Genomic DNA, 26446 nt, shown 5'->3' with positions numbered 1-26446 from the left:
TGTGAGGAATGAGGGATGATGTCAGGGTACAAGCAGGGAGGTGAAGGGGGGAGGGGAGATGACGTACCAGGGTGAAGCCACTCCTTCAAGGTCATAGCACTGAACTGTGAGAACACAGATGCATGTTTACAACGCTAAGCGAATCTCAACATTTTTCTGTCTTCTAGGAAAAGCTGACTGATGTACTTTCACAGAATCCAAGAGGGAACATATATTTTAAAAAGCCCTAAACAAATAAAGTCCCTCTCTGACAGTGGAAGGAAAAAAACAGAAGCTAGATAGAAGTCACTGCATCTTCATGCACTCACACTTGCTCAACTTAAAATACTTGTCAGTCATTTTATCACAACGAATACAAACAGGCTGGTGTCAATGACAGTATCGGAGCCTAAAACTACTATTTAACACACGATATTGCCAAACCCAAGTAGCCTAAACATTAACCCTATGCATGCAAAGTCATATGGCATTACGTGTTTTAGAATCACTAGAAAATGTATGCGAGAAAAAAAAGCAATCAGAGCTTGAACACTGAACATATTGTAAACCCTAAAATATTGGAGGTACTCAACAATTTGTTTTCAAACAAAAACAGTATCAGTAAACATCATTTTGTAGTAACAAGGAAAAAAATGACAAGCGCTTGTATCAGAAAAGAGAGCTAGGTTAAGAAAAGACCAGTACCGTTTTGAGGGTTTGTGTTTATTTAAGAAAATAATATGAAAAAAACTTGACTAGAGTTTCAGTCTTCACTGTTTTATAGATTGCTATTAGTAGTGGTGGATTTTTTTTTTCTTCCAAAAAATAAGCGAGTCCAGACATGAAACTAAATCCACTGTGTGAGGGGGTGGGGGTGTTTCTTTTCATTGTAGAAGAACAAGGTCTGATACAAACACAGGATGGTGGGAATAGAAAAACCAAAATAAAAACTGTCAGTAAAACACATGCACACACACACACACACACACGCACACACAACTGAAAGTATAGTTGAATAAATTGTTGTGAAATGCTAATAATATGTATCTTATAGTACATTTGTTTGAAATTTCAAGAGAGAAAAAAATAAAAATAAAATTTGCTGAAACAATAGTGAGAGCGCAAACTGTGAAATCTGGAAAAGCATGCAGAAGTCCACTGCCCTACTGTAGCTCACTCCTAGTAGACTACAACTGAGAAAGATGCCCCTGTCCTGAGCAGTTTTAGCCTGGACTGACCCGCTCCCAGCAGCGTCCATTGGAAGCCAAGTCCTCTTCTAACCCTCATTCTTAGTCCTGCAGTCCAAAGAGGTGGGAAGGGGAATGCTGTAGGGTTTAGGATGTAGGCTATAGGATTGGAGTGGGTAAGGGAAATGATGAGGGCTCTAGCTGCCCCTGGTTGTCCAGGCTCTGGAGGCAGAATGAGGATGAAGGTGTTTCCTACGTAGATATGGGTATTCTGGGTAAGGAGCAGTGGGTCAAGAGTGTAGGCAGTGAGGCATGTGAAATGTATATGCATCTGGTGAAGTGTCGGGGAGAACAAGCCAACCTTTCCTTGCTGAATTTATAGGGCCTGTGTCTTGAGCTCCACAGGCTCCCCCCGGGTGTCCTGTTGACCTTCAACCTCCGGGGGCCGACTGCCTTTGAGCACGGCCAGCCGCTCGGACAGGCCACGCATGCGTGGGAACAGCATGAAGTCGTACAGCAAGGCACCCATTGCGCCGCCAATCATGGGGCCGACCCAGTAAACCTGTGACAGAAGGAGAAACGTGAGTAATAGCACCCATTTCAGGCATCGGTCAGTGAAGCTATGGTCGCTCTTGCATGAAAACTTTTGTTTTTTTAAATCATTTTAAAAAACTAACTGTTCTTTAGTTTATATCAACATTTTATAATGAATGGTCCAAAGCTAACATTTTGGAAGTTACCATTTTGGAATGCTATGGTACCATTTCAACAATGCTATGGTAACTAACAGGGAGAAATCCATCTCACCCAGTGGTTGATGAAGTTCCTGACAAGCACAGCAGGCGCGAAAGATCTTGCAGGGTTCATTCCAGCACCGGTGTAGTACATCTGCAACGGATTTGCACCTTAACTCTAAGACTTAATTCAACTCAGTTGTCTTGTAATGCACATCAAAATGTTTGGCCAATAGCACATTTGACACTTAAGGCTTAACTGTCTCTTAATGCACAGCAAAACGTTTACTTATCCAACAATGCTAACAGTCAGGGGAAAGCCCCATAGAAGCTGAAGAGTCTCTCCATCCCGCCTCTTACCCCCAGCAGATGGCCCATGAGCACAGAGAAGCCAATGGCCAGAGCAGCAGAGCCCAAACGGCTATTACGCCTCTCGTCGGTCACAGCGAAGATACAGACAACCAGCTGCAGAGTGAGGAACACCTCCATAGTGGTGGCCATGCCCAGGCTGATGCCTGGTTGCAGCTAATGAGAGGAAGTCAGATGGATAGAGCAAGGTCAGCATCAACATTTCTGCTTCCACAATGACTTCTGTGAAACTGAAGCTCTAAGGAATCTGAGTCAACAGTAATATTACTGCTGTAAAAGTGTTGGCCAGTCATGGTCATGGGATTTCAATGGCTGAGACGTTTGAATTTTAACTAAATTTGTTCACGTTGGACAGATTTACTTATCTGAGATCTAGCAGTGGCACAAGACATACTAACAATGTATAAAATGTACTCCCTGTACAGTCATTACTATTTTTGAAATAGACAGCAGACTTGGACTAATGCCCAACAACAAATGGCAAAAATCCAACATTTTTAAAGATACTGCATGTTCAAGGTCAGGAACATGGGATAGTCCATTCACTTACTGTGTTAAGAGCCAAGTTGCCTCTCATGTTGCTTGGCGTCACCCCATACAGCACAGCTGCCCCAGCCAGAGCCCCCAAACACTGGGCACAGATATAGAAGAAGGCGCGGAAGAGGGACATCTGGGAGCCGATCAGGTAGGCAAATGTGACGGCCGGATTGATGTGGCCGCCGCTGATGTGGCCTATGGACTGGATGAGGGTGGCGGCCGCCAGCCCAAAGCAGAAGGCTACGTGGAGCACATTGTGGGAGCCGGTGGTCCAGCGCAGAGCTGCACCCAGCCCAAAGAACACAAAGAACATGGTGCCATAGAACTCAGCGAAAACTGCCCGCCAGAAAGACAGGGACCGGAACTCCCACATGGCTGCAGTAGTTCAGAAGCAAGCTCCAAAAAAACTGGAGGGATGTGAACTGAGAAGGAGTAACACCTCCAATTAAACCAAGGCACCAAAAAATGGAAAAATCCCCTAGATTTACCTGCAATAACCTGATGTATTTTGGTGGAAGGACACAAAAAGAAAGGTTTAGTAACTAAAGTAAGATCATAAATTCCTCCCTAAGCCACAGCACTACTTTACCAGCATGCAATCATCTGTCCCATCCACCCTCACAGCTACTATTTGTTGTCATAAAGCTTTATGTGTGGAGCTGGCTGTTGATGTCTGCATCTATATATGAGCGCAGTTTAATGGTAATAATGGGACATGGACAGACAAAAGTTGAGCATGTCCTGCAGACATTCAGCCTCTCTGCCGGGGCAGGCGGTGCCCACGGGGGTATTTATAATGCCCTTGGGCCACAGTGACGCCATAATCCCCCTGCAGGCCTGTGGGAGGGGTGTGGGGACAATACCCGAATCAAAACAAAAACCCTTTTCTTGCCTGCACTTCGTAACGGCTAGTTCATGGTCAGGTGCTATGACCACAGAGGTGGTGAGAAGCGAAGACATTGGTGGCATGTGCAGGAGGGAAGTTCAAGTGGGAAAAATTCACTCTCACTTCAGTTTTATAGGTACATTTTGCTTCTTACACTTCCACAATCAGTGTCCTCAGTTGAACCCTAGTTGAGCTTCAGCTGATAGATCTGAAACAGGAACATAAAGCATTTGAAGTCTACTCCTGTCCAAAAGGTACACCTGACAGGAGAGATTTTCTGAATAAATCTAGTTCTACGCTGGGCATGTTTTCAGCGGAATGTCCATTACATTCACCACTAAGCTTTGCCAGTGAGGCCCCAAAGTGCTCAGAGGAGACTGCGTAAACTGAAAAAATAAAGATGTCGCCCTAGTGGCCACTGTCCTAGCCCAGTCTGCAGTGTAAGGCAGTGGTCTGGCTCCTCTGGCTCCAGCTGAACCAGTATTCTACTTTTGGGCCCCTAAAAAGCTCCAGTGCCCTCACAGTGAGGATTAAGTGCTGACAAAAAGAAACCAGTGGACAATCCCTCTCATTGAGCAGGAGGGGCCCCAGACGGAGCTGCCGTAACACGGGCGACTCTGTGCATGGACGAGAGAACTCTAAAAGACTCATGTGACTGACAGGACTTTGGATTTTTATGGTCTTGAGTTTTATGCTACTTCATATTTTGCCTCCCACAAATCTGTGGTTTCATTGTTTTTCATCCTGGCATACAAAATATACAAGAGCATCCACATGAGTATTGTTTTTCTCAGGAAATATGAAACGTAGCTTAATAATGGGGAAAGTTTTGAAGTTTGTGAAAGCAGTGTTGTGTTCTCCATTAGCCTTATATATTTTACTATCCACACTCAGAGAAACCTCAGACTACATCAACAACTCCATTCACATCCACACATCTCCCAGAACTTCAAATTTAAATGAGAATGAATCATTTCTCTAATGCAATAGAGCACATGGGCTTGGACCCAACATCTATTCGGTCACTGGGCTGTGCCAGTTTGTTCGGTGCAGAACTGATTAGACAGAGTTTTACATTGTGTGTGCTAGCAGGGCTATCAGACTGAGGCCCAATAAAAGCTCTGGAAAATCCATGTTTGGAGAAGAGGAGGGGACAGAGGGGCTGGTGTTGAGCCTCAATCAGAGAGAGCTGGACATCACTGAATGGATACTGCTGCGCTCATGCATTTGCCCTTTCATTTGGAGGGGGAGGGAAGGAAACAAAATGCTGGCAGCGACAGTTTCTGTTGCCTTCTTTGATTGGTGTTGTTCATGCTAAGCAACATATTTAATACAAACTGCTCTCACATGTGAAAATTGCTAGAAGATTTGTGTTCCACTACTGCATATCAAGGGATAGAGGCTGCAGAATGCAAAGCATGTGCTAAATGTAAGTGGATCGGGTCAATGCTCTCTCAGTTTCAATGTTAAAAGACACAGTTGCAAAAAAGGTGCCAAACATTTTTCCTCTACAAGACAAGGTGAAGCAGCTTAACCAGTTTGCTGTTACCAGCTGTACATGTAACAGCAAAGCGTCATTATCTTTACTTAAGATCTTTTACCATCTTTTGATATTTTGATACATCCATCGCTACGGTTCTGAAAGGATGTGTAGCTGTCAAGAAGCCTTTACTGAGAAAAGAAAATTTGCAAATCAAACAAAGAAGCTGCAGGTATTTCAGAACAATGGACTGGCCACTCTAGAGTCCGACCTCAACATCACTAAACGTGTATGCGATGGATCGTGAAAAGCATAAAATACAACCAACTTCTCTGACTGAACTTTGGAAGTGCAGATTTCTTATAAGCAAGTCTCCAGAAAACAACTGAGGCTGTAATAACGCTAAAATACTGAAACAAACGGCACCTGTGTAATTTTCTGTTAATGGTTTCTGCTTTTCTTCCTGCTAAAAAATGCTAAAAAATGAATATTTTGTATTCAGTGTCCATTTTGACTGGAAATTAAATAAATGAAGGGTGGTCTTTGATTTGTACGCAGTATTGTACACTCTCAGGAAAAATGGACTAAACTGTCACTGGGGTACCTCAGGGGTACGTCTTCAGTACCTTTAGTTTGGGAACATAATTTCAACATGTTTCATTACAATTATTTATTATTATTAATTATTACATTAACTGTACATTTACTGTCCGTAAAATATATGGACATGTACTTTAATATATTTGAAATACATTTCAAATGCATTGCAATCTATGCTGAAATACATTCCAAACACTAAGTCTAATGCACTTCACTGTTTGGATACCTTTTAAAAAAGAGTTTGTATTCCAGCATCTTAATTTTATGTATTAGCAAATGAACCTTTAACATGGCAAAGCAAGTGTTGTAGATACTGATACTGAAAATGCAGTTATGATTTGATATCTTATTTAAAATACATTTTGTGTGAGTGTCTTACTGCATACGTACATGGTTAATGCAAAGTACAATGCAAAACACAGAAGTCAGTACTGTTTATTTGATGCATGTATATTCAGGTCTATCTGTAACTTGCATTGCATGCAAGTCTATCTGTAACCATGCATTGCAACAATCTATGTGTTAAACACATTTTGAATATATATTTTTCCATATGGGTTGACTCCACACACCCTATCTTGTGTCCAGCATTTTTATTTAACAGGTCTGTTTTGAAGCAGTAGGTCATGAAAAGGTACATATATGCTTCTTTCTCCTGGGAAAAACTTACTGAAGGTACACAGCTGGACCTTATAACCACTGTTGTACCTTTAAGGGTTCATTTACAGTTTTGTATCTTGATGAAAGAAAAATGTACCTGCACCTTTTTTTCAATACCAGAGGTCTAGGCCTTCACATTCAGTATCAAATTACTATCAAATCAAACAAACTGAGAAGCAAGCGAGGGAACGGAAACAGCATTAAGAGAGGCTAACAACACAGTTAACACAGAACCAGGTAAGCAAGTCTCTATCTCGTGCTATATGTCTACACATGTAGTCTAAGATGTCACTCTGCAGTAAGGCAGCACCCAGATCGGCCTTTGATGTGGAAACAGGCACTTTGAAGGGCTGACAGTTGTAACGGCTTTGCAGTTGTAACCAGTTTGTGTATTTCTATTGTGTGCTTGGATTACAGCCCTCTACTCTCTGCTCATGTGTGAGTAAGCCTCCTTTTGTGGGTGGTAAACCCTGAGCATAGGGCAGGGCGTTTAAACCCGCTTGCGTGGGGATTTTTCTATTACCTCTCCCCCCCCCAGACTGCTGACACCAACACAACCTTCCCGCAGCCAGACATCATATCCAAAAACCCCATACTGTCCCAGGCTCATCTTCAGAGAACTGCCAGCTCAGACATCTCATTCCTCCAAAAAATCCAAAGCCATAGAGACACTGTTATGGTGAGGGTGGAAATGTGGGTGGAAATTGGTTCTACGTCAGTGTAATACAACGGGAAACATTTTATCCATGCATGCATGTGTTAAACCTATGTATCACACATAGATTGCCTGTGATGTTGCTAAAAATGCATGTTTAAAAATGGATTTGCAGGCTTTTAAATGGTAAAGAGACTTTACATTATGTTGAGGTTCTAAGTTTAAAAAGGCTCCTGATACTTGCACATCTGTTGCAGCAACAACTCCAAATAATGAAAAATCTCTTGCTTTTTTGATTAGTTACATTTCTCACACGCCAATCAACGCAGTTCATATACTGAAATAAGCTGCAAAAACAAAATACACTGTTTTTGTGATGTCATGAAACACTACACATTTACATATATCTGCCAACTTTAGCCCCGCCCATTCACATTGAAGTTGGGCAATTTTTTTAATAAATGCAAAAAAAGGGACATATGGGATCTTTAAAGAACCATCTGTCAAAAGGTTCATTAGGAAACCATAACATTTTTGTCGCTTTATTTTCAAAGGCCATCCAGCAGCTTGTTTTTTTGTGCTACATGTGCAGCCCAGACACTTTCAGCAAAGGTTCCATCTGGCTCCCTCTGCTGCATGATGGACTTCAATAAAGTGTAGTGCTTTGGCGCCCTCTTGTGGCTATTTCTGTTAATACTTACGTCAGTTGATCCTATCTCTGGCCCTGAAGTGTCCCCTGATCCACCTTATCAGCGGATTAACAATCCTTTCCTAAGGGGAAACTCCAGAAATCAACTGATTTTACAGGGGAGTTTCACAAATCAACTGATCTTACAGGGGAATTTCACAAATCAACTGATTTTACAGGGGAATTCCACAAATCAAATGATTTTTCCAAACCAGTCATTCAGAGTGGTTTAATGTGAAGTAATTAACTGCACAGAAATTCACTGACTGGTGGTGATAGGAACCAGGGGTCACAATGTCCATCATACAAGTACAGCCATTTATACTATCCAAAAGTGAGTCTTCTGAGTTTTTATATTTAATGCTGATAATGGTAAAATAGTCTTAAATATGAATAATTCTTAAAAGTTTTTCTTTGGGCACGGTTTTATGGAAGTCCATGTCTGCCACTGGAAAAAAACAACATATAGCCATTTAGTTATCTATCTCACAATAATGAGATTTTGTAGCATCTCATAACAATGAGAATCATCACTATCAGAATAACGTCCTCTCATGAATGACTTACTTTCTACTGACTTAGTACCTCATAATGACTTCGTCATAATTATGAATTACCATCTCATAATTATGACCTTTCTCATGAGAAAATTCTCATTATGATAGTAAAGATTATTATAAGATACTCAGCCATAATTATAAGACACATTCAAACTATGAGATACTAAGTCATAATTATGAGACAGAAATTCATTATTATGAGATAGCAAGTCATGATAATGAGATGTTGTCATAATTATGAGATACTAAGTCATCATTATGGAAAACCTTATTATGACATACCAAATGACTATACCTTTTTCCCCAGTGTCAGAAACAGAAAGCCATACTATTTTATCCTAAGATGCTCTGCATGTACCTCTACACAACTGAGTTAAAAATAGGTTGGGGCCAAAACTTTATCTTAAACCAGTATCAGATATCAAGCAACTTATTTGTATTAATTTTGTGCTAAAACTTTGTGTGAGGTAGCTTTTACAGACATCTTTCACACTTCATGCCATCTGGTATCTCTATTATTGTGCAGATTTTGACATTGGGCCAAGTATCTCTAAAATAGTGCATTTCACATTAAACCACCATGAATGGCTATGTTGTCATCTGAATGACCTTTTTTAATCCATGCAATTACTTTTTATAGAGCAGGAAAAACACAAAAAAATGTAGGACTTCACAACTGAACTTAGCTTTATGAACTCTCAAGCTTTGAGCCGCAAGCATGTTATAAACAAACTTTTGCTGCATCCAAAACCATGCACTACCATATCATACATACAACACAAATGGCATACTATCTAGAATTGTAGTGTGCACTTTTGGATGGAGCTTTTGTCCAGAAGCTGACCCTTACCACCCCTGAAAAGTTAAAAATAACTAACTAAATAAATAAATAATCAAGCAGTTTCCGATATTGGACACCTTTTCTTTCTACTTCATAAGTTGTTTAATACCATAAGCGACTTTGATAGTACAGAGACCAGCTATGACTGAAGATAAGTATTTTACAATCTGACATCATATCCAACTCAATATTTACTTTTGCTTCCCCGCCCTTAACAACGATGGGTACATTTGTCTTCCATGGATTATACAACACGAGGCAGTTGTTTAGAGACAGTTTATTAGAAATATGTAGACAAAACCCCACTGCGTTTAACAAACTGAAGTTCCTCAACCTGCGGTGACAGGTTAGCACAACATAAACATTTTTTAGTCACACTTGCATTGATATTAGGAGTGCAAACACAATTTGGTCAGCTATTGATAAGTTACCCTTTTGTTCTGTACAGCGGTGAAGCTTACATCGTATCACTTCTTTTTACATAAATGGAAGATATCAGTGTTCAGATGCCTGCTACACGTTCGAGTGTGACAAACAATGAATATTAACTACTGAATTGAAATCATTTTTGTAAAGCGATGTGTACAGACAGGACTATGTACTTTGAACATATTTGATTTACACGTCAACCTATTTGATGGATAAAACCCCGTCTAGAATGTCTATAAAAAAAGTGTTTACCAATGAAGCAGAACAAGCAAGTTCATCGACTTCAAATGCAGCTATGTTTAACTTCAGTAAATGTTTTGGCTAGTATTTGCGGTTGAACAAAGAAGCACAAGCCTGAGCAGAATGCTTGCTTCACTCCCACACACACAAAAAAAAAAATTAACATAAGAATTTTAATGAAATTTACAGTCTGGACCAGGTCTAATGCAATTGGGGGAGAAAAAAAAGTTATGTATTCTAATCACTGGGGGTTACAATGCGTATATGATATATAATGGACAGCTTACTGATACCAAGGGAAAAGGCGAGGATTGTTGCATCTCTGCACTACCCATCTCCACATCCACTGTTGAGTAAATGGATAATAACTAGAATCCACAAAACATCATGGAGAACTTCAAATTGTCCATGCAGAATAAAAAGGTTGAGACAGCACTGCTGATGACTGGAGACAGTCACCAACACAATGGTACTAACTCTGGTGCGACATGTTCGCGACACTCAGAGCCAGGAAAACAGCTCAAAATTTTTTTGTTTGTTTTGGTTGGTTTTTCATTAATGATTACCCACTCATAACTAGCCTTTTCTTCAAATAACAGTTAAATGATGATCCTTGTTTTCTGCCATAAGATGACTTTCTTTGCAGCTTCACTCAAGATCTGGCATCTCTGTAATTTAGACACATCTAGTTAGTTTCACATACATACATACAAATATTTATTTATTTATTTTAATACACACACACACACACACACACACACACACACACACACACACACACGCACGCAACAAATACATGTTCTGACCTGATACAACAAAAAGCAATTCAGACAGACTTACTTTCATCATCACTATCTGCAGAATCCTCCTGCAATTCAAAACCAAAAAGAAAACATTACTGTTTAAGAAATCATGAAGGTATCAACATTGACTAAATTTTATTTAAGCCCCAAGTATCAGACCTTTTTTGTCTAAGTAGACTATTTTAGGTATGAGACAGAAGTAGAAGAGACACCATGGTACTGCTCTGGTGCGACACCATTTCTTGCATGGTTATTTGACTTTATATATACACATATCAGAAACACCAACGTAACCTCAATCAACTAAGAGACCTTTTAAAAATTCAAATTTTCTGTGTGAAACTACCAAAAATAATCAAAATTTGCTGATTTGAATAAACTGATAAGCTAGTTATTTGAATTTGTGTGTCATGATTGTGTCTGTTTTATTTTCAGATTTTGACAGTATCTTTTACACATAAGGAATTAAACTGAATGAAGCATGCTTTTGTCTGACAAGGAAACGATCTTACATCATCCGCACCATCCATGTCAGGCAGATCATCCTCCCCTCCCATGTTGTTCATCATCTGCAAAACAACACATCAGAACACTCAGCACAATTCCTCTGAGTAAACCAATTCATTACACTCTTCAATATCAATAACATTCACCTCTGAGAAACGGTCATAACTGGACAACTCTTCATCTGAATCATCCTCCCAGTCTTTCCAGTTATTGAAATCAACACTGAGCCAATTGAGCTAAATAAAAAAATAAGACAGAATGAATACAATTCTGTATGTTTTGAACATGCAGACTATGTGAGTCAAACAATTACAAGAAATCTTACCTTTGTTTTGACTTTTGTTAACCTAGGCCATGACTTGCCTGCTTCTGCTTTTCTTAGACAACAAAACACAGATCTGTCTGTGCGTTTGTGTTTTGACTCCTGCAAATAAAGGGAAAAGTGCCTTCATTTAGTACATTTTTAGTACATCACCTACTAATGAAACAGAAGAAAATGACTCTATACTTACATTTGGGTCAATTGCCTCAAAAAGGTCTACTTCATTATGATATTTGACGGTATCAACTCCACCTACACAACTGAAAACACGACATAAAATATAGATGTATAAAGGCTGAGAAATAACACCAGGATCAAGAGTGAAAGGAACTGCCATTTTTCAAAATGAAATCATACCTGAAATCAAGTTTTGATTTGTCAAATTTCACTTCAACGTCCCTGCTGTCTTCTACACAGAATTCAACAAAGACAGAGTCCCGTCTGTCATACCACTTAGCATTTGCTGAGTGCCTATTAAAAAACAAATGAGGAATATTGGGAAAATGTGCTCAAGGACACATAAGAAAATGCCTATTAACACTATTTCACTCCCAACCATACTGCATAACTTACTCATGCGCAAACTGTAAGACACAGAAGCAGACGCATGAAATAACTTCATGATTTCATTTAGTTAACATTAGCAGCGCACAGTTAACGCAAAGAATACAGCACCCCAAATTCTGGATTTAGGGGTCATGTGAAGTGGATGACTGAGAGATGGTCATCGTTACCTTGGCACCACTAGCTAAAGCTACATTTGGACAGTTGGCTATCGCACAACCTCACTAGCTAGCAAACAAATGCTGAGATGGTGCGCCAGTTTAAAGGGGAGTTCCATCTATTTCTTCAAAATTTGGGCATAATTAAATGGTAAAGATGTAAATAAAGTCATTAAGAGTGGCTTGGTGTGAAATGCTCCCTTCTAAACAAACTTACCAAGTCAAAATTGTTCAAAGTGCTGGTGATAGGAACCAGACGCTTGAAGCGTTTAATGCCTCTTAAAGCTCCCTCACATTATATGGTTATGAATATGCTGCCTGGTGTCTGGGACATTGTTTTCCTAATGTTTTGAGGTAAGAATTTGCCCTAAAACACATTTTTAAAAGCCATTCATGGTGGAGGGGTACAATTGAGGGGTTTAAAGGCAAAATAGTCCCCAAAGGACATTTTATTTTTCCAAATTTACCACTATTTTACCATAACCAACATCACACATAAAAAAAATCAGAAGATGTAGATTCACTGGTTGTTTTGGGTAGTAAATAAAATGTCAAATGTCTGTTGTACACAAGGTGACCCCTGGTTCCCATCTCCGCCACTAAATAAATCTAAGCCGTCAAGTTTCTCTACAATTAATCAATACACATAAAACTATTATGAATGACTGTTTACATACCAATAACTGAACTATACAGACAATTTGAAAAATCGGTGAAACTCCCCTTTAACTGACTAAAGCTAACGCTAATTGAAACTAGCTAACTGCTGTGCATCCGATACTGCAACATCATACCTTTGGGAGAACTTGGCCAGGTTACAATGATATTGCGCAGACGCAGTAACAACGCCTCGCTAACCCCCCTGTAGGAGTCAGTCTGAGCTCAACTCAAATAATTTTTTTTTTTAATCACCGCTAGCTAGCACATGGGAATCAAGTTTGGAAGATGATACCGAAAGGCCATGGTTAATCCGGGAAACAAAGCCATCACTAATTCTGAACAACTAGCAGGCGACAGCTAAGCAGCTTCCCCACTTTCCAGGGGTTTGTAAAGCACCAATGCTTTACGAAAACATCATTTTAAAGCATCTGCACAGCCAGTCCACTTGCTGACTGGTTGCTAAGGCGTGCACGGTTAGCTAGTTAGCTAACGTTCAGCAGAGGCCATAGTGACGGGCATTTATCTCCTTGCAGGCTTAGCTAACTAGCTTTCTGATTTAGGTAATGCTTACTGACAGCTATCACGCCGCGGGAATAATCTGCAGTCCCTCAACAAGGAGGGCGTTTAATACACATTTTCATAGAAAATGTAACGAGGCTAAAGTCAGCTTCCTATTCCAATTTTCGCCGTTCCACCTTAAATAGTGCAGCAGTTACATTCTGGCGCCTCAGGCACCATTTAAGGTGGAACGGTAAAATTTGAACAAGAAGCTGTCGAATAAGAGGCTGAATTAAGGTTTGTGGAAACGAAACGCATTAATTCACCTTTTTCAAACAGCTCAAGATAGCTAGAAAGCTTAGCTAGGTGGCTAACACCATCGCTAGCCGATAATACGTACTGCTAGTTAGCTTAGCTAGCTAACAAGTTAGCGTCCCTTGCGCTGGTAGCACACTTACATGTTGGTATCAACTTCTAGCTTTCCCCAAGGTTACAGTTTTTCAACCGAGTGCCCTCGTATTTCGGGGGATGTGTTTGACGCGCGCTCTGCTAAATCTTGAACAAGCACACAAAGTAAACAGCCCTGCTGCTGCTGCTGGACTCGTTAGCGCAAACCTCCTCCGGCTGCCTCCTCGCGTGTCTTCGCTTTGCGTGGTGACGCAGCTCGTACTTTCTGGCCTCTTCTACGGCGCGTTCACGAAGCAGAGAGGGGGTTGGATCTCTGCGTGCCGGGTGACGGGCAGAAGTGGCGGCTCTTGTGACGGTTGGAACAGCCACTTCACCGTCACTTCGAGAGCTCCGAATGCGAAGCCGTCTCTATAGTAACGTGTGTGCCAAGTTGTTCAGCCGTTTAACTGTCTAGTAAACAGTCTAGTCAAAGCAAGTATGGCAAGTAAAGGTGTTACATATTAAATATTAAAATATTAATATTAAAGTAAAAAATTATACTATTAAAAAGAAAAGATTGACAAGTAAAAACTGACAAACCTCAATGAGTAAAGGCAAGTATGGCGAGTAAAAATTGTTAATACTATTTAAAAAAAAGAAATTTTATTAGTAAAAACTACCAAAACTTGATGAGAAAAGGCAAGTAAAAATGTTAATACTATTTTAAAAAATTGACAAGTAAAAAACTTACAAACCTCAATGAGTCAAGGTAAGTACAGCAAGTAAAATGTTAATACCTGTGAAAAAAAAGACAAGTCAGAAACTGACAAACCTCAATGTCAAACCTCAACCTACTAGGAATTATAGTTTAGCTTATAAGATTTTAATTCACACCCAGTTTCTCCCTATTCATTTTAAAGGAAGGAACAACAGAAGGGTTTTGTTCCAAAATGCATTATAGACCACATTCAAGAATTTCCTTTTTTCATGATACATGTTGCACACACATACAAGAAATAACATTGCTTGATCATGATTAATACCACCTTTACTGGAGAAATAAATATTCATTCTCCATTATAGGTCAGCTGATTTTCTTTTCAAAAGCAGCATTTTGAAACTCTTTTTTACAAGCATGAATTAAATTGTGAAATACTAATTATGTTACATTCAAATTGTTTTCACTGGGGAATTGGAAGTTGGAATTGCTCATGCAAAAATGTATTGAATCTGGTTTTGGTACAAAAACACATGCAAATGTTATAAATGATAACAAAATGAAAATAAAATACAAGAAAAATGTAATTAATAGCACAGAGTAGTAATAGTACACTTGGTTACTCTCCACCCTGCAAGCTGGTTTACCAGTTTGGTCCAGCTGGCTGTTCATGGAGGGTCATAATTACAGGCTATGTTGACTGATCAGCTCCATGTTGCCTGTCTCGGTCATGGTATGTGCAAACAACAAAAGATCACCAGTGAAACCGGTAAAGGCTGATGACCATCAGTGTCTGATCTCACTGTGCATCTTCGATGTAGCTGTCCTCCAAATGCATCAGTCATAAGAATGGTTCTTTAACTTTGTTTCAGTAAGTGCTTATATTATTAATATTAATGTGTGAAAAAGATCTTCAACAGAGTACAGTTAGTTGTATTCTTGGATAAATACCACATCCATAATGTCAGAGTGATGCATATTAAACCTCATCTGAAAGTTTACTGTACAGATCTTATCTCCTGTCATCAACCTCTTTTTAAAGAAGTCACTAACCATAAAGCTATGAGGATGTCTTCTATTAAAAGAATTTTGAGTAGTGAAAGGTTTAAATGCTAAAAATATCTTTCCATATGTTACACATGTTCATGTTTGTGTTTGGTGTAGCATGTCAACATAATACTGTACTGTCAATCTTTTGCAGTAAAATAAACAATATTATATTATTATTATATTGTTGTTATATAATATGTACATAATATTATGCAAGATTATATTATTACCTTGTCCTCCTTCTTTCTCACTTAAGTTCTTTATAATAAGTTCAACGCTGGCTTGATGAGTGATATTTAAAATAAACAAAAATAAATGTGAATGGATCAGACTGAAATCATAAACATACACTATTCATGTGGGACTTTTATTCTAGAAAAAAAAAATATTGAGCAAGAACTGGGTTTGCCAAAGTGCACAGGTAACCCATTCCACCTCCAGCTAATCTGACAGTGGACTAATTTAAAAAGAAAAAGCCTCTTAAGTGCCATTCAGCGTTTACACTGAGCAGGGCGCCATGCAGTGGACAGATCAGCCTGGACTTTAATCCTGTCCAATCTAAGAGTGACGAACTTCCTGCTTACATTATCATGCATCCTACGTGTGATCCATTGTAATTGGGGGAACTGTAGGAGAGAAAAGATGACACAGAAACAGTCCGTGTACGGTGCCAGTACGGTTAAGAAAAAAACACAGTCGTCGTGACTGACCGAAAACAAACGGAGCCATGACTGCTTCCACTGTTTACATGCCTTCCGCGACCAAGGACAGGACGTGGGACCGGGAGAGCAGGAGAACAGCCTGAGTTGGTGCAGGTTTAGACTATCTGGACTCGCGGGGCGAGCAGGGCCAGTTCGACTCCAGTGTCTTTGCTTTGAAGGTAAATACAGTAAATACAGAGCTCGCCTCGTCGTTTCATCGAATGGAAAAGTACTTTCAGCTCGCAGTTTATCCCCCTGTACACCGACCTCTTCCGGCAGAGTCAGTACAGAAGGTGAGAGAAACACAACAGCTTTTAAAAACAAGCTTTAGCTCACGAGACACTGGACAAACATGCAACAGTGTCTGCGATCGATTAGACACACCTGCTAAGATGTCTCAAAGCAGCTTAATGTGTCGATCTGACCTGTACGTATTTCTTTTCTGAACAGGCTTATAAACCTGCAGTTAAAGAGAATTTATGGGATCACAAGGTAAATGAGAACTTTTTTTTATTAAATATAATAAAATAGTAAGCTTTCCGTTTGTTGTCATGCCGCCGTGAGCGGGGGGCGGGGCTTGGAGCACGGTCCCTTTGTTTATACCGCGAGGGGATTTTACCGATGGGTAGTTAGATTCAGTTTACCGAACCGATTCTTTGAACTGTTCGTTTTTAATAAACCGAGCGTTCGATTTAGTGATTCGTTTTCATGCCAGACAGGGCATTGGGGCGACAAGAAGTGAAGCCATCTATTTTATTATTGTGTATACACCCATAAACCAACATTAAACTACCTCCTTGCTTCTACACTCATTGTCCATTTTATTAGCTCCACTTACTATGTAGGAGCACCTTGTAGTTCTATAATTGCAGACTGTAGTCCATCCGTTGCTCTGCATGCTTGTTAGCCCCCTTTCACCCTATCCTTCAATGGTCAGGACCCACCACGACCACCACAGAGAAGGTATTATTTGGGTGGTGGATCATTCTCAGCACTGCAGAGACACTGGTGTGGTGGTGGCGTGTTAGCGTGGGTTGCACTGGTATAAGTGGATCAGACACAGCAGTGCCGCTGGAGTTTTTAAACACTGGGTCCACTCACTGTCCATTCTATTAGACCCTCTTACCTTGTTGGTCCACACTGTAGATGTAAAGTAAGAGACAGTAGCTCATCTGTTGCTGCACAGTTTGTGTTGGTCATCCTCTAGTCCTTCATCACTGCACACAGAACATTGTTGGCTGGATATTTTTAGTTGGTGGGCTATTCTCAGTCCAGCACTGAGGTGTTTAAAAACTCCAGCAGCACTGCTCTGTCTGATCCACTCATGCCAGCGCAACACACACTAACTGAATTTGAAGTCAAGTCCAGTTTATTGTGTATGGAGAACACAGCATGTTGAAAAAAGCCAGCAGCAGAAGCCAATTCTGAGAGGTTTGTTAAATGTTAGATTTAATTTTGTAAGTTTGTGAGGTTTCACGGCGAAAGATTCTTATTGCGATTCTAATTTTATTAGAATCCCCTAGCTTCAAGTTGTGAATTGTGAATCAGTTGTTTGAATTAATTGAAACGAATCGATTCAGAAGAAGAACCGATTCGCTCACGATTCGGACATTGCTGGTGGATTTTAGGAGCAGCTGCAGCTGATTCGATTTGGCGCCTGTTGATGTTTGACGTTCTCTTCTTCGCGTGACGATAAACTCCGCTCAGCTCCTCAGCAACATTTGGCAACTTCGAGAACATTCTGTGTTGAATGCATGAGGTCTGCTGATAAAGGCACCGGGAGAAGAGCAGCATACTGTCTCGTCCGGCTCGGTACAAGAAACACAGATAAGGTAATGCGAATAGTGTTTGTTATTTGCGGGCGGAGAAAAGCGGTTTGTGTCGTTTTTCGTGACAGTTCGCTTCCCTTACGACAATATCTTTACGTCAGCGTTACCTCACTCAGCGTCCACAGCACAGGCGAGGCTGAAGTCAGGTTTCTATTCTCCAGCTTCTTGTTCGAATTTCACCGTTCCACCTTAAATGGTGCAGCAGTTACATTCTGGCGATTGAGGCTGACTGACTTCAGCTTAGTACAGCATAGCAGCTTTGGACATTTCTCGAGGTGTGTTGAGAAGGCAGAATTGTTCGGTGTAGCTAGGGCCTACCAGGTCTGAAAATAATAAATTCTTGGGTGAGTGTGGACTAGATAATGTTCTATTCACGTTACATGGCATTTCTTTTCTGCCCAAGTGTATCCGATGTCTGCTGTGAGTAAATGTGCTTACAGCGCCCGGCAACGTCACGTGATTTGTCTACGTAAAACCTGCCCCTCATAACTGTCATAACAGAATAAGTCTTGCCATTAAAAAAAGCACCATGATTTGAGCTGGCATGATAACAGTTTGCAGTGTTCTGAGCTGATACTGTAGTACATAACAAACCCTAGGAGTAAAACACATAGTGTATTAGATGTGTTATTAGATAATTTTTTTTTATTTAAACATTGGAATTTGTTTAAAAAATAATAATCCTTTTATTTGTCACCTTTTGAAATTTTTCTTTTATGTCTAGTTTCATCTGATGAGATGAGTGTGCGTGCGGGGCAGGGCAGTGACGAGGTGTTGGTGTCTCAGGCTGTGTGGGATTATCTCGCAGCGGCTGGGCGACCCTGGCTGCTCGACTTTGAGGATAAGCAGGGTCTAAGTGCTGGCATCATCCGGCGTGGGGAGCGCGGTGGCTGCTGCGCGGTGCGGCTCTCTCCAGTGGAGGGCAGCAGCAGGGCCAGGACCGGCATGATGGAGGGCCCAGTGTCCCCTGCCACACGGAAAGCCTTTATAGACCTATGCCGTTGTGCCCGCAAGGAAATGACCAAACAGGAGGCTGCTCCCAAGAGAAAGCGCTCTCTGTTACCCTGCGTTGGGGTGATGGAAGTGGACGGGGAGGGCAGTTTACTTCCTCCTCCTCCGCCACAGCCACGTCGTTCTCAGAGGCAACAGCAGCAGAGGTACAGGAGAAGTGCTGATATGGAGACCAGTGTGGTTCTGCCCATGCAGCATGAGGCCACCACAAGGACTGAAGCTGAGCTGAATGTAGGCCAGCCAAGTGAAGAGGATGGTGCCAGCTGCTCCATCTGCATGGACGAGATAGTGGAGAAGACTACTCTAGAGAAGTGTGGCCATTCCTTCTGCCGTTCTTGCTTGGATCAAGCTTTCCAGGTGAAGAAGGCTTGTCCTGTCTGCAGGCTGGTTTATGGTCAGCTCATTGGGAACCAGCCAGCCAACGGTAGCATGATGGTGGAGAGAGACCCAGACCTGGAGCTGCCTGGGCATGAAGGATATGGCTGCATATGCATTATCTATAGCTTCCCTCCAGGGTTCCAGTCAGTAAGTATATCAGCAAAGTGCAGAATAAATGGGTTTTGTTTTTTTTAATGTGGTGGTTTGGCCAGCAGTCTAATTTACAATTTACACCCCAGATGCAGTCAATTAGTCAACATGTGCTTAGTGTTTGACATTTATTTCTTTAGCTTTGACAGTGAGTTATGATGCTAATGCAGCTAACATGTAATGGAAACTTTTAGCTCCCGGTTAGCGTTGCCCAAACCGCAAACCTGCATCACACACTTTGCCTCAAACCAAGTGATTTCTGACACTGATGTCTGACATACGACACTGACAGTAGCCTGAAAGCTCCAGTGCAAAACAGTATAGACAACTACATGTCTTGACTGATTGACTGTGAAAGTTGTGTAAATTTTAGTGGAACTATCGCTTTGACTTGCCAGAAAAACAGTGACCCTCTCCTACTAATGCTGAATCAGCTTAAATGGCTTCTTTCAGATACTCTAACCTGCTGTTTTATGTATCTTTTTCATTTTTTTAGCAAGAGCACCCAAACCCTGGAGTGCGGTACCCAGGCACAGACCGTGTAGCGTATCTACCGGACAGTCCTGAGGGAAACCGTGTGCTGCGCCTGCTGCGGCGGGCTTTTGAACAACGGCTCATCTTCACTATAGGAACCTCCATGACTACAGGCATGCATAACGTCATCACCTGGAATGATATCCACCATAAGACCTCTATATGGGGTGGACCACGATGGTATGTTATCTAGTATGAATAGTCAAAATTAAGCAGCTGAAAAATAGGCCTAATAATGTGGCGTCCTGTGAGCCCTGTCTCTGATTTGAGTTCCAGCTGTGCTGTTTGCATAATGTGGTTGGATGCCAGCAACTCACTTTGTTTTTTGCTAAATGATGCTTTAGTCAGACATACGTAGTCCTGCGGGAAAGCCATGCAATTAGCCTTTTCCTCCAAGCATAATGAGGCACCTGAGAGAGCTTTATGGCTAGTCCCTTAATTATATATATTGGCAGCCTTCATACACACTGGGGGAAACAGACACAAACTTTATCCTCCCAGTTTGGTGGTGCTGAGGTGCAGTAGATAGAGATCTAGTACTCTGGAAATTAAGTCTGAATGACATTATGAAAAACTCCCATGAGTTAAAAATGAGTTATCTAGTTAAATGTTTCCCATAGGGAAGTAATTGTCATTCTAGTAATGGAAAGGATGTTTTTAGAGGTGGAATTAAAGTAGTAGTTTATATGTTCTGGTTAGGGCTGCACGAATGGAGAAAATACCATATTGCGGATATTTTGCTACACATTGTGATTGCATTAGTCCTTCAAATATATTGAAAACACTTTAGGGAGCCCTTGATGTGGTTAAATGTTGACCTAAATTATTTTTGATCAAAGTTAATGATGTTGGATTATGTGAATGACTTGATTTGTCCAGACCATCCAAAACTGGGATCCAATTTAATGCAAAACAGTAAAAAAAAAGTCTTCTTTTTCAGCTTTGGCTACCCAGATCCTACATACCTCGTGCGGGTGACTGAGGAGCTGCGGGAAAAGGGAATAACAGACGACTGATTCTTTGATACGCAGGACGTTGGGCTTACTATGGGACTGGCAAATGGGCTGACTTGACCACAGACTCTCCACAGGTTTACTGTGACAACGCAAGTCACAGCCATGTTCTGCAGCAATGGTTTAGACAAGAAGATTCTTTGTGCACCAAGTTTGTTTTGTTTCTTTTTTGTTTAAACTTGCTCTTGGAGTGATGCGTTATAAGTGAGTGCAGTGCATTCCACACATACCTTTTTATTTCTCTTTTGTATTTTTTTCCAAATGGAGCACTTTGGAAGGACAAGAGTCCAGAGTACTGTGGTTGCTGAACTTAAGTAGCCAGTGCATTGCAGAATCACAAGTGTTTCAGAACCATCCAGCTTCCTTCTGCTGTGGTAGTGGTAGGAAGTGCACTGTTTTTGTGTTCCAAGCTGATGAGAATTACTGGCTTTCTCTTTTAACCTCCGTTTAATCCACGATTAGTGGTCTTTGGCTGCTTCCATAAAACATCTTAAGTATTTATCTTAAGTTAAAAGCTTAAGAGATACGCTTTAAAGCTGTTTATTTACATATAAACAGATGTCAAAAACTGAAGGGCTGAATCGTAAACTTAGGGTCTAGAATTCAATTTACAATAATGGATTTTTTTTCACTTTGCATTTACATTTCCTTGAAGAGATTTTACTCAGCTCACTTAAGGTCAAGAGACAAAATTTACTTAAGATGTTTTATACAAGTGACCACTGGTCATATTCTCTCGTCTGAAAAGAACGGGGATGCACACTCTTAAAATAAAGATGACAAAAGGAGTTATTTGGAATGATACCGTAGAACAACCACTTTTGGCTCCCTAAAACAGTGGTTTTCAAACCAGTACTCGGGGCCCTCAGATGGTCCATATTTTTGCTCTTTCTTTATGTGTTGGCAATTGGGATTGAGCAAAAAGGTGGGCCACTGGGTGGGCTAGTTTAAGAACCAAAGCTCAAAAGAACATTTCAGTGGATAGTTCTTTAAAATAGTACTTTTTAGATTTTTTCTCTATCCTTGTTTGCTCAAAATGAGATTAAGCAAAAATGTGGGCAGCCCTGAAGACTGGTTTGAGAACCACTGCTTGAAGAACTCAGTTGACCACTCAGTTAAAAGGTTCAGTTTCCTAGTCCTGCTCCTACACTCTTAAAAAAGATAATTCTTCAAGGGTTCTTTAGTAAAGAAAGTGATTCTGTGTGGAACCATGAACAATCAAGGGACCCTTTGCATGATTAAAATGGTTCTATACAGAACATTTTGGAGAAAAAAAAACACTCAAAAGGGTTTTTCTATTGTTACGGTATCAAGCTTGTAATAATAAAAGAACCATTTTCAAAAAGGTTCTATATAGAACCGTCTATAGCACATTTATGTACGTTTTCTATCAATCTGAAGAACCCTTTCATGAGGCAAAGAACCCTTTAATCATGCAAAGGGTTATTTGAGTGTTCATGGTTCTATATAGAACTATTTTTTTTATTGAAAAACTTTTGAACCATCCATTCTAGGAGTGTAGGGACCCACAGCATTGCATTTTCTTTGGATTTCAGATCACAGACGCATCTAACATTTGTGGTGGGTCCCCTGGAGCAGTACTGGGAAACACTGCTTTAGGGAATCAGAAGCGGTTCTTCTTTGGACGGAGTGGGGAACTGAGAGCCTGAGTCCAGCACTGTTTCGTGATTTCTCTGCTCTGATGCAACAACTAAGCCTAGAGGTGTGTTTGAACAGGAAAATTGCCAAACTGTGTAGGAATCCAGCCTCCAATTTCTTTTTTTTCGATGGAATCACTCCAACGAACTCTTTTTGGGACCTTTACTTTAAGGAATGTAATGAACAAATGACCTCCCACAGCTTTACTGATACTCCTGGGACAATCCCACTCAAGCAGGTTTTTGCTTGTTTGTTTTCTTTAAGCAGCACTATAAGGCACTTTGCAGTGATGGAAGTGAGTTACTAATGGAGATCTTTGCGATCGTAAGGAATCTAACAGCTACTACAGTCTGATGTCAATCCCTCTGAGCTTTTTATCTTCTTATAAACTTCCCCTTTGTCTGATCAAGTGAAAAGGGTAGTCTTGCATTTCAGGACTATGGAGAAAAAAGGCCTTGTTTTTGTGTTTGGCCAATTGATTATCTGTAATTCGTGTTCTGTTAATGTTCAGAACCTCCCTATAAGGAATCGCTGCTGCTATCAGGTCAGCGCTGAATTCTGGGGCAGGAGAAAATGTCAAGTGAAGATCTCCTGCCCCGACTGAAATGTTCAGAAGGTTTCTTTAGCATGTTTACATTTAGAAGATTTCTATTAATTGTCTATTAGTAAATGCAGTATTGCTGCAGTTGCTGATTGGGGCTTTAATGTTCAAAGTTGATCAGATTTATAAGATGATGTCATTATAAAAGGTCCTGCTGACCACCCTGAGCAAAACAAAAGGCACAATCATTCCACAGTGTAACTATCATACCTTAACCTCAAAGCCAGAGAATGCTAATGATTTATTTCCACGATGGTAGGCTAGCTTCGTTTATAGCACACAAAACAATGTTCAGTGTTTTTCAATGTTCAAGTGAATATCTGAAGTATATGCAGCAGTTTATGATTGGGGGAAAATATGCAGTAATGTTTTTACATCATTCGAAGTGTTGATGTACTTTCAACTAAATTCACGGCATGATAAAACTAACGATAACCATTTCTACATAGTAGGTGTTCATGGGTTAAAAATCGGAAGCCTTTGTTTGTTCAGGTGTTCTGTCTCTAAGTAGAGACGTGCCTCACAATAGTGTACTTGCTCTAGAATTCGGTTCACAGATGACTGAAGGCATAAAAAATCTTAGTTTCAACTATGCCACAAATATCAGGTTTCAGATCAGATTCATTTCAGACTCATCAGAAAGAAAGAAGTGTAGAATATCTGTAAAGCTGGTAAACATTTCCTTTGTTCGCCCCTCTTTCTTTTTGTTTTACGGGACCAATTCAGAGGTACCTTTGAATGATGTATAGGTGTACCTATCATGCAAAATTCTATGCAGTTCAAGTTAGATGGGAAGAAAATAGACCTCTTCAGATAATTGATTGTTAATCAAGTTAATGATTTGCCTTTATGATTGTGTTGATTTGTACATGACAAAACTGTCTGCTACAATTTAAAATGTGTGCTTTACATTTTCATACTTGAATAAAGAGTTCTGTTCAGTTGCTTTGTGTCTTGAGAGATTTTCTCACTGCTAATAATGCTTCTTACTTCAGCTGAAGCAATTTTAGAAAGATATGAGTGAAATTTGGAGGAAATTTGATGAATCGCAGGTTTTTACATGCAATATCTTGTTTTACATTGAATATCATTGTTTGAACAAAACCTCTTCAAAATGTTAACTTTCCAGGAGAAGTTGTAATGGGAGCTATACGATTTTTTCATATTAATTTGGGATCATTCTATTGGTGGTGTTCATTATAAAATTTTAACACAAAGCAAAGGGTGACTGGAATTTTCAAGTTATGCAAAAAGTGGAAAACAATAGAAATGCTTTTTTATGACAGTGACAATATGCAATATTCTTCATTGTTTGCTTTATATTCAGTGCTCTGGGTTGAATGCAGTGGGACACTTAAAAAGAAAAACACTGATTTTTCACAATTTCTCCATAATTCAGTCATTGAGATAAATAAAGCATAATTTGATGTGAAATGGTGGTGATAAGAACCTAGAGTGACACTACCTACAGCACAAGAACAGCTCTTTTATTTACTATTCAAACAACCAGTGAACCTACTCATGTTTTCTGAGTTTTCATATGTAATGCTGATTATGGTAAAATAGTGGTAAATGTGGAAAAAGGGTTTTCTTTGAGGACTATTTGTCTTACAACGCCCTGCATGTACCTCTCCACCATAAATGGCTTTAAATAAATGCATTTTAGACCAAAACTTTCTCAAAACAATGTCTCCAGCAACAGGCAGCATATTCATAACCATGTCACGCCTGGTTCCTATTGTAACCACTGTGAAGTATTCTCACTGTAATTTTCTCTAGAAGGGAGCATTTCATATCAAATCACTCTGAATGACTTTGTTTACGTCTTGACAATTTAATCACAGAGACACATAAAAAATTCTATATGGAATTTCCCTGTAATGTATTACAGTTTCCGTTCTGATATTAACAGCATTATGTATATTCTCTATATACATTTTAACAATGTATAGCCTATTAAACTTCATTCAAATATGATCCCATGAGAATATGAAAGCAGTCCGTTTTAAAGCTTGGGTCAGATACTGAACATGGTGCTTTTAGGGCTGTTTTTTTTCTTTTGTATGAGTCTTCAGCAGGGGGCACTACTACTCCACTCTTGATAGATTAAGATATTCTTACACAGGGGCTCCAGCAGAAAATAAAATGTCAGAAATGTCTTTTTTTTAAACTATTAGCAGAATTAAATTCTCAGATAATGTCTGAAAGACTGGGTTGAAACTAATCCAGAATGGTGCACCCAACTGGGAACAACCCCATGTTTTAGCTCCATGTTGTCTTAGTCAGGCTAACAACCTCCAGTATATTTATGAATGTGCATATGTTGAGTAAATAATATCCACAATGGGATTTATGGGCATGTTGCTTCCAAATCAGGAACATAAGGCCTTGGGAATGTAGGGCCTTGGGAACATAGGGCCTTGGGAATATAAGGCCATGGGAACACAGGACCTTGGGAATATAAGGCCTTGGGAACATAGGGCCTTGGAAATATAAGGCCTTGGGAACACAGGACCTTGGGAATGTAGGACTTTGGTAACATAGGGCCTTGCAAATATATGGCCTTGGGAATGTAGGACCCTGGGAACATAGGGCCTTGGAAACATAGGAACCTTAGAAAATTAGAATCTTAGGAACATAAGGCTTTGGAACAAAGGACATTGGGAATATAGGGTAATGGGAACATAAGGCTTTGGGAGCATAGGGCCTTCATAAAATAGGACCTTTGGAACATAAGACTTGGAGACATAGGGCCTTGGGAATATAAGACCTTGGGAACATAGGGCCTCAGGAAAATATGACGTTGGGAACATTGGACCTTGGGAATATAAAACCTTGGGAATATAGTGCCTTGGGAATATAGGGCCTTGCATTGAGATCTTGAGAAAAGATACAGCAGCACTGTATATTTCAATAGAAATATATGAGAATATTTGTTGTGCTAAAAAATCCTTAATGCAGCTTGTCATATTGTTAGACTGTTAAACGTGTAAGAAAGCACAGGTTAGGTAGCTGATTGCTTTTGTCTGCAAACCCCAAGAAGAGGGAGCTAGCGCTA

The 26446-nt window shown here is 40.2% G+C and overlaps 3 protein-coding genes across 5 annotated transcripts; 1 reads left to right on the top strand and 2 right to left on the bottom strand.

The window, feature by feature from the left end:
- Positions 1-1421: 1421 nt before the first annotated feature.
- Positions 1422-3408, bottom strand: mipa (major intrinsic protein of lens fiber a). Its single transcript, XM_036591401.1, has 4 exons — positions 2820-3408; positions 2261-2425; positions 1974-2054; positions 1422-1728 (listed from the first exon to the last, which is right to left on the bottom strand). Exons 1-4 carry the CDS (start codon positions 3177-3179, stop codon positions 1543-1545), a joined length of 792 nt encoding a protein of 263 aa, XP_036447294.1. The 5' UTR covers positions 3180-3408; the 3' UTR covers positions 1422-1542.
- A 6030-nt stretch (positions 3409-9438) lies between these two features.
- Positions 9439-14029, bottom strand: ptges3a (prostaglandin E synthase 3a (cytosolic)). Its single transcript, XM_036591801.1, has 8 exons — positions 13816-14029; positions 11835-11948; positions 11668-11737; positions 11481-11579; positions 11302-11391; positions 11161-11217; positions 10686-10713; positions 9439-10513 (listed from the first exon to the last, which is right to left on the bottom strand). Coding segments are annotated over exons 1-8 (480 nt in total). The 5' UTR covers positions 13818-14029; the 3' UTR covers positions 9439-10493.
- Positions 14030-16034: 2005 nt separating this feature from the next.
- dtx3 (deltex E3 ubiquitin ligase 3) lies at positions 16035-24332 on the top strand. Of its 3 annotated transcripts, XR_005008453.1 has the most exons (6): positions 16035-16506; positions 16664-16705; positions 18767-19578; positions 20078-20295; positions 21056-21332; positions 22685-24332. XR_005008453.1 is itself a non-coding variant. In XM_036591510.1 (5 exons), the coding sequence occupies exons 2-5, from the start codon at positions 16693-16695 to the stop codon at positions 21129-21131; spliced, it is 1119 nt and encodes a 372-aa protein (XP_036447403.1). In that variant the 5' UTR covers positions 16035-16506; positions 16664-16692; the 3' UTR covers positions 21132-22383. The 3 variants fall into 3 exon arrangements, 2 of the variants coding, with proteins under 2 accessions (XP_036447403.1, XP_036447404.1); XM_036591510.1 differs by lacking the exon at positions 22685-24332 and having other exon boundaries at positions 21056-22383; XM_036591511.1 differs by lacking the exons at positions 16035-16506; positions 16664-16705; positions 22685-24332 and adding an exon at positions 17479-18045 and having other exon boundaries at positions 21056-22383.
- Positions 24333-26446: the final 2114 nt, after the last annotated feature.

Source organism: Colossoma macropomum, unplaced genomic scaffold (genome assembly GCF_904425465.1).
Source record: "Colossoma macropomum unplaced genomic scaffold, Colossoma_macropomum, whole genome shotgun sequence".
Classification (NCBI taxonomy): domain Eukaryota; kingdom Metazoa; phylum Chordata; class Actinopteri; order Characiformes; family Serrasalmidae; genus Colossoma; species Colossoma macropomum.
Note: the sequence above shows the minus strand (reverse complement) of the source record. Positions and strands in the feature narration are given on the sequence as shown.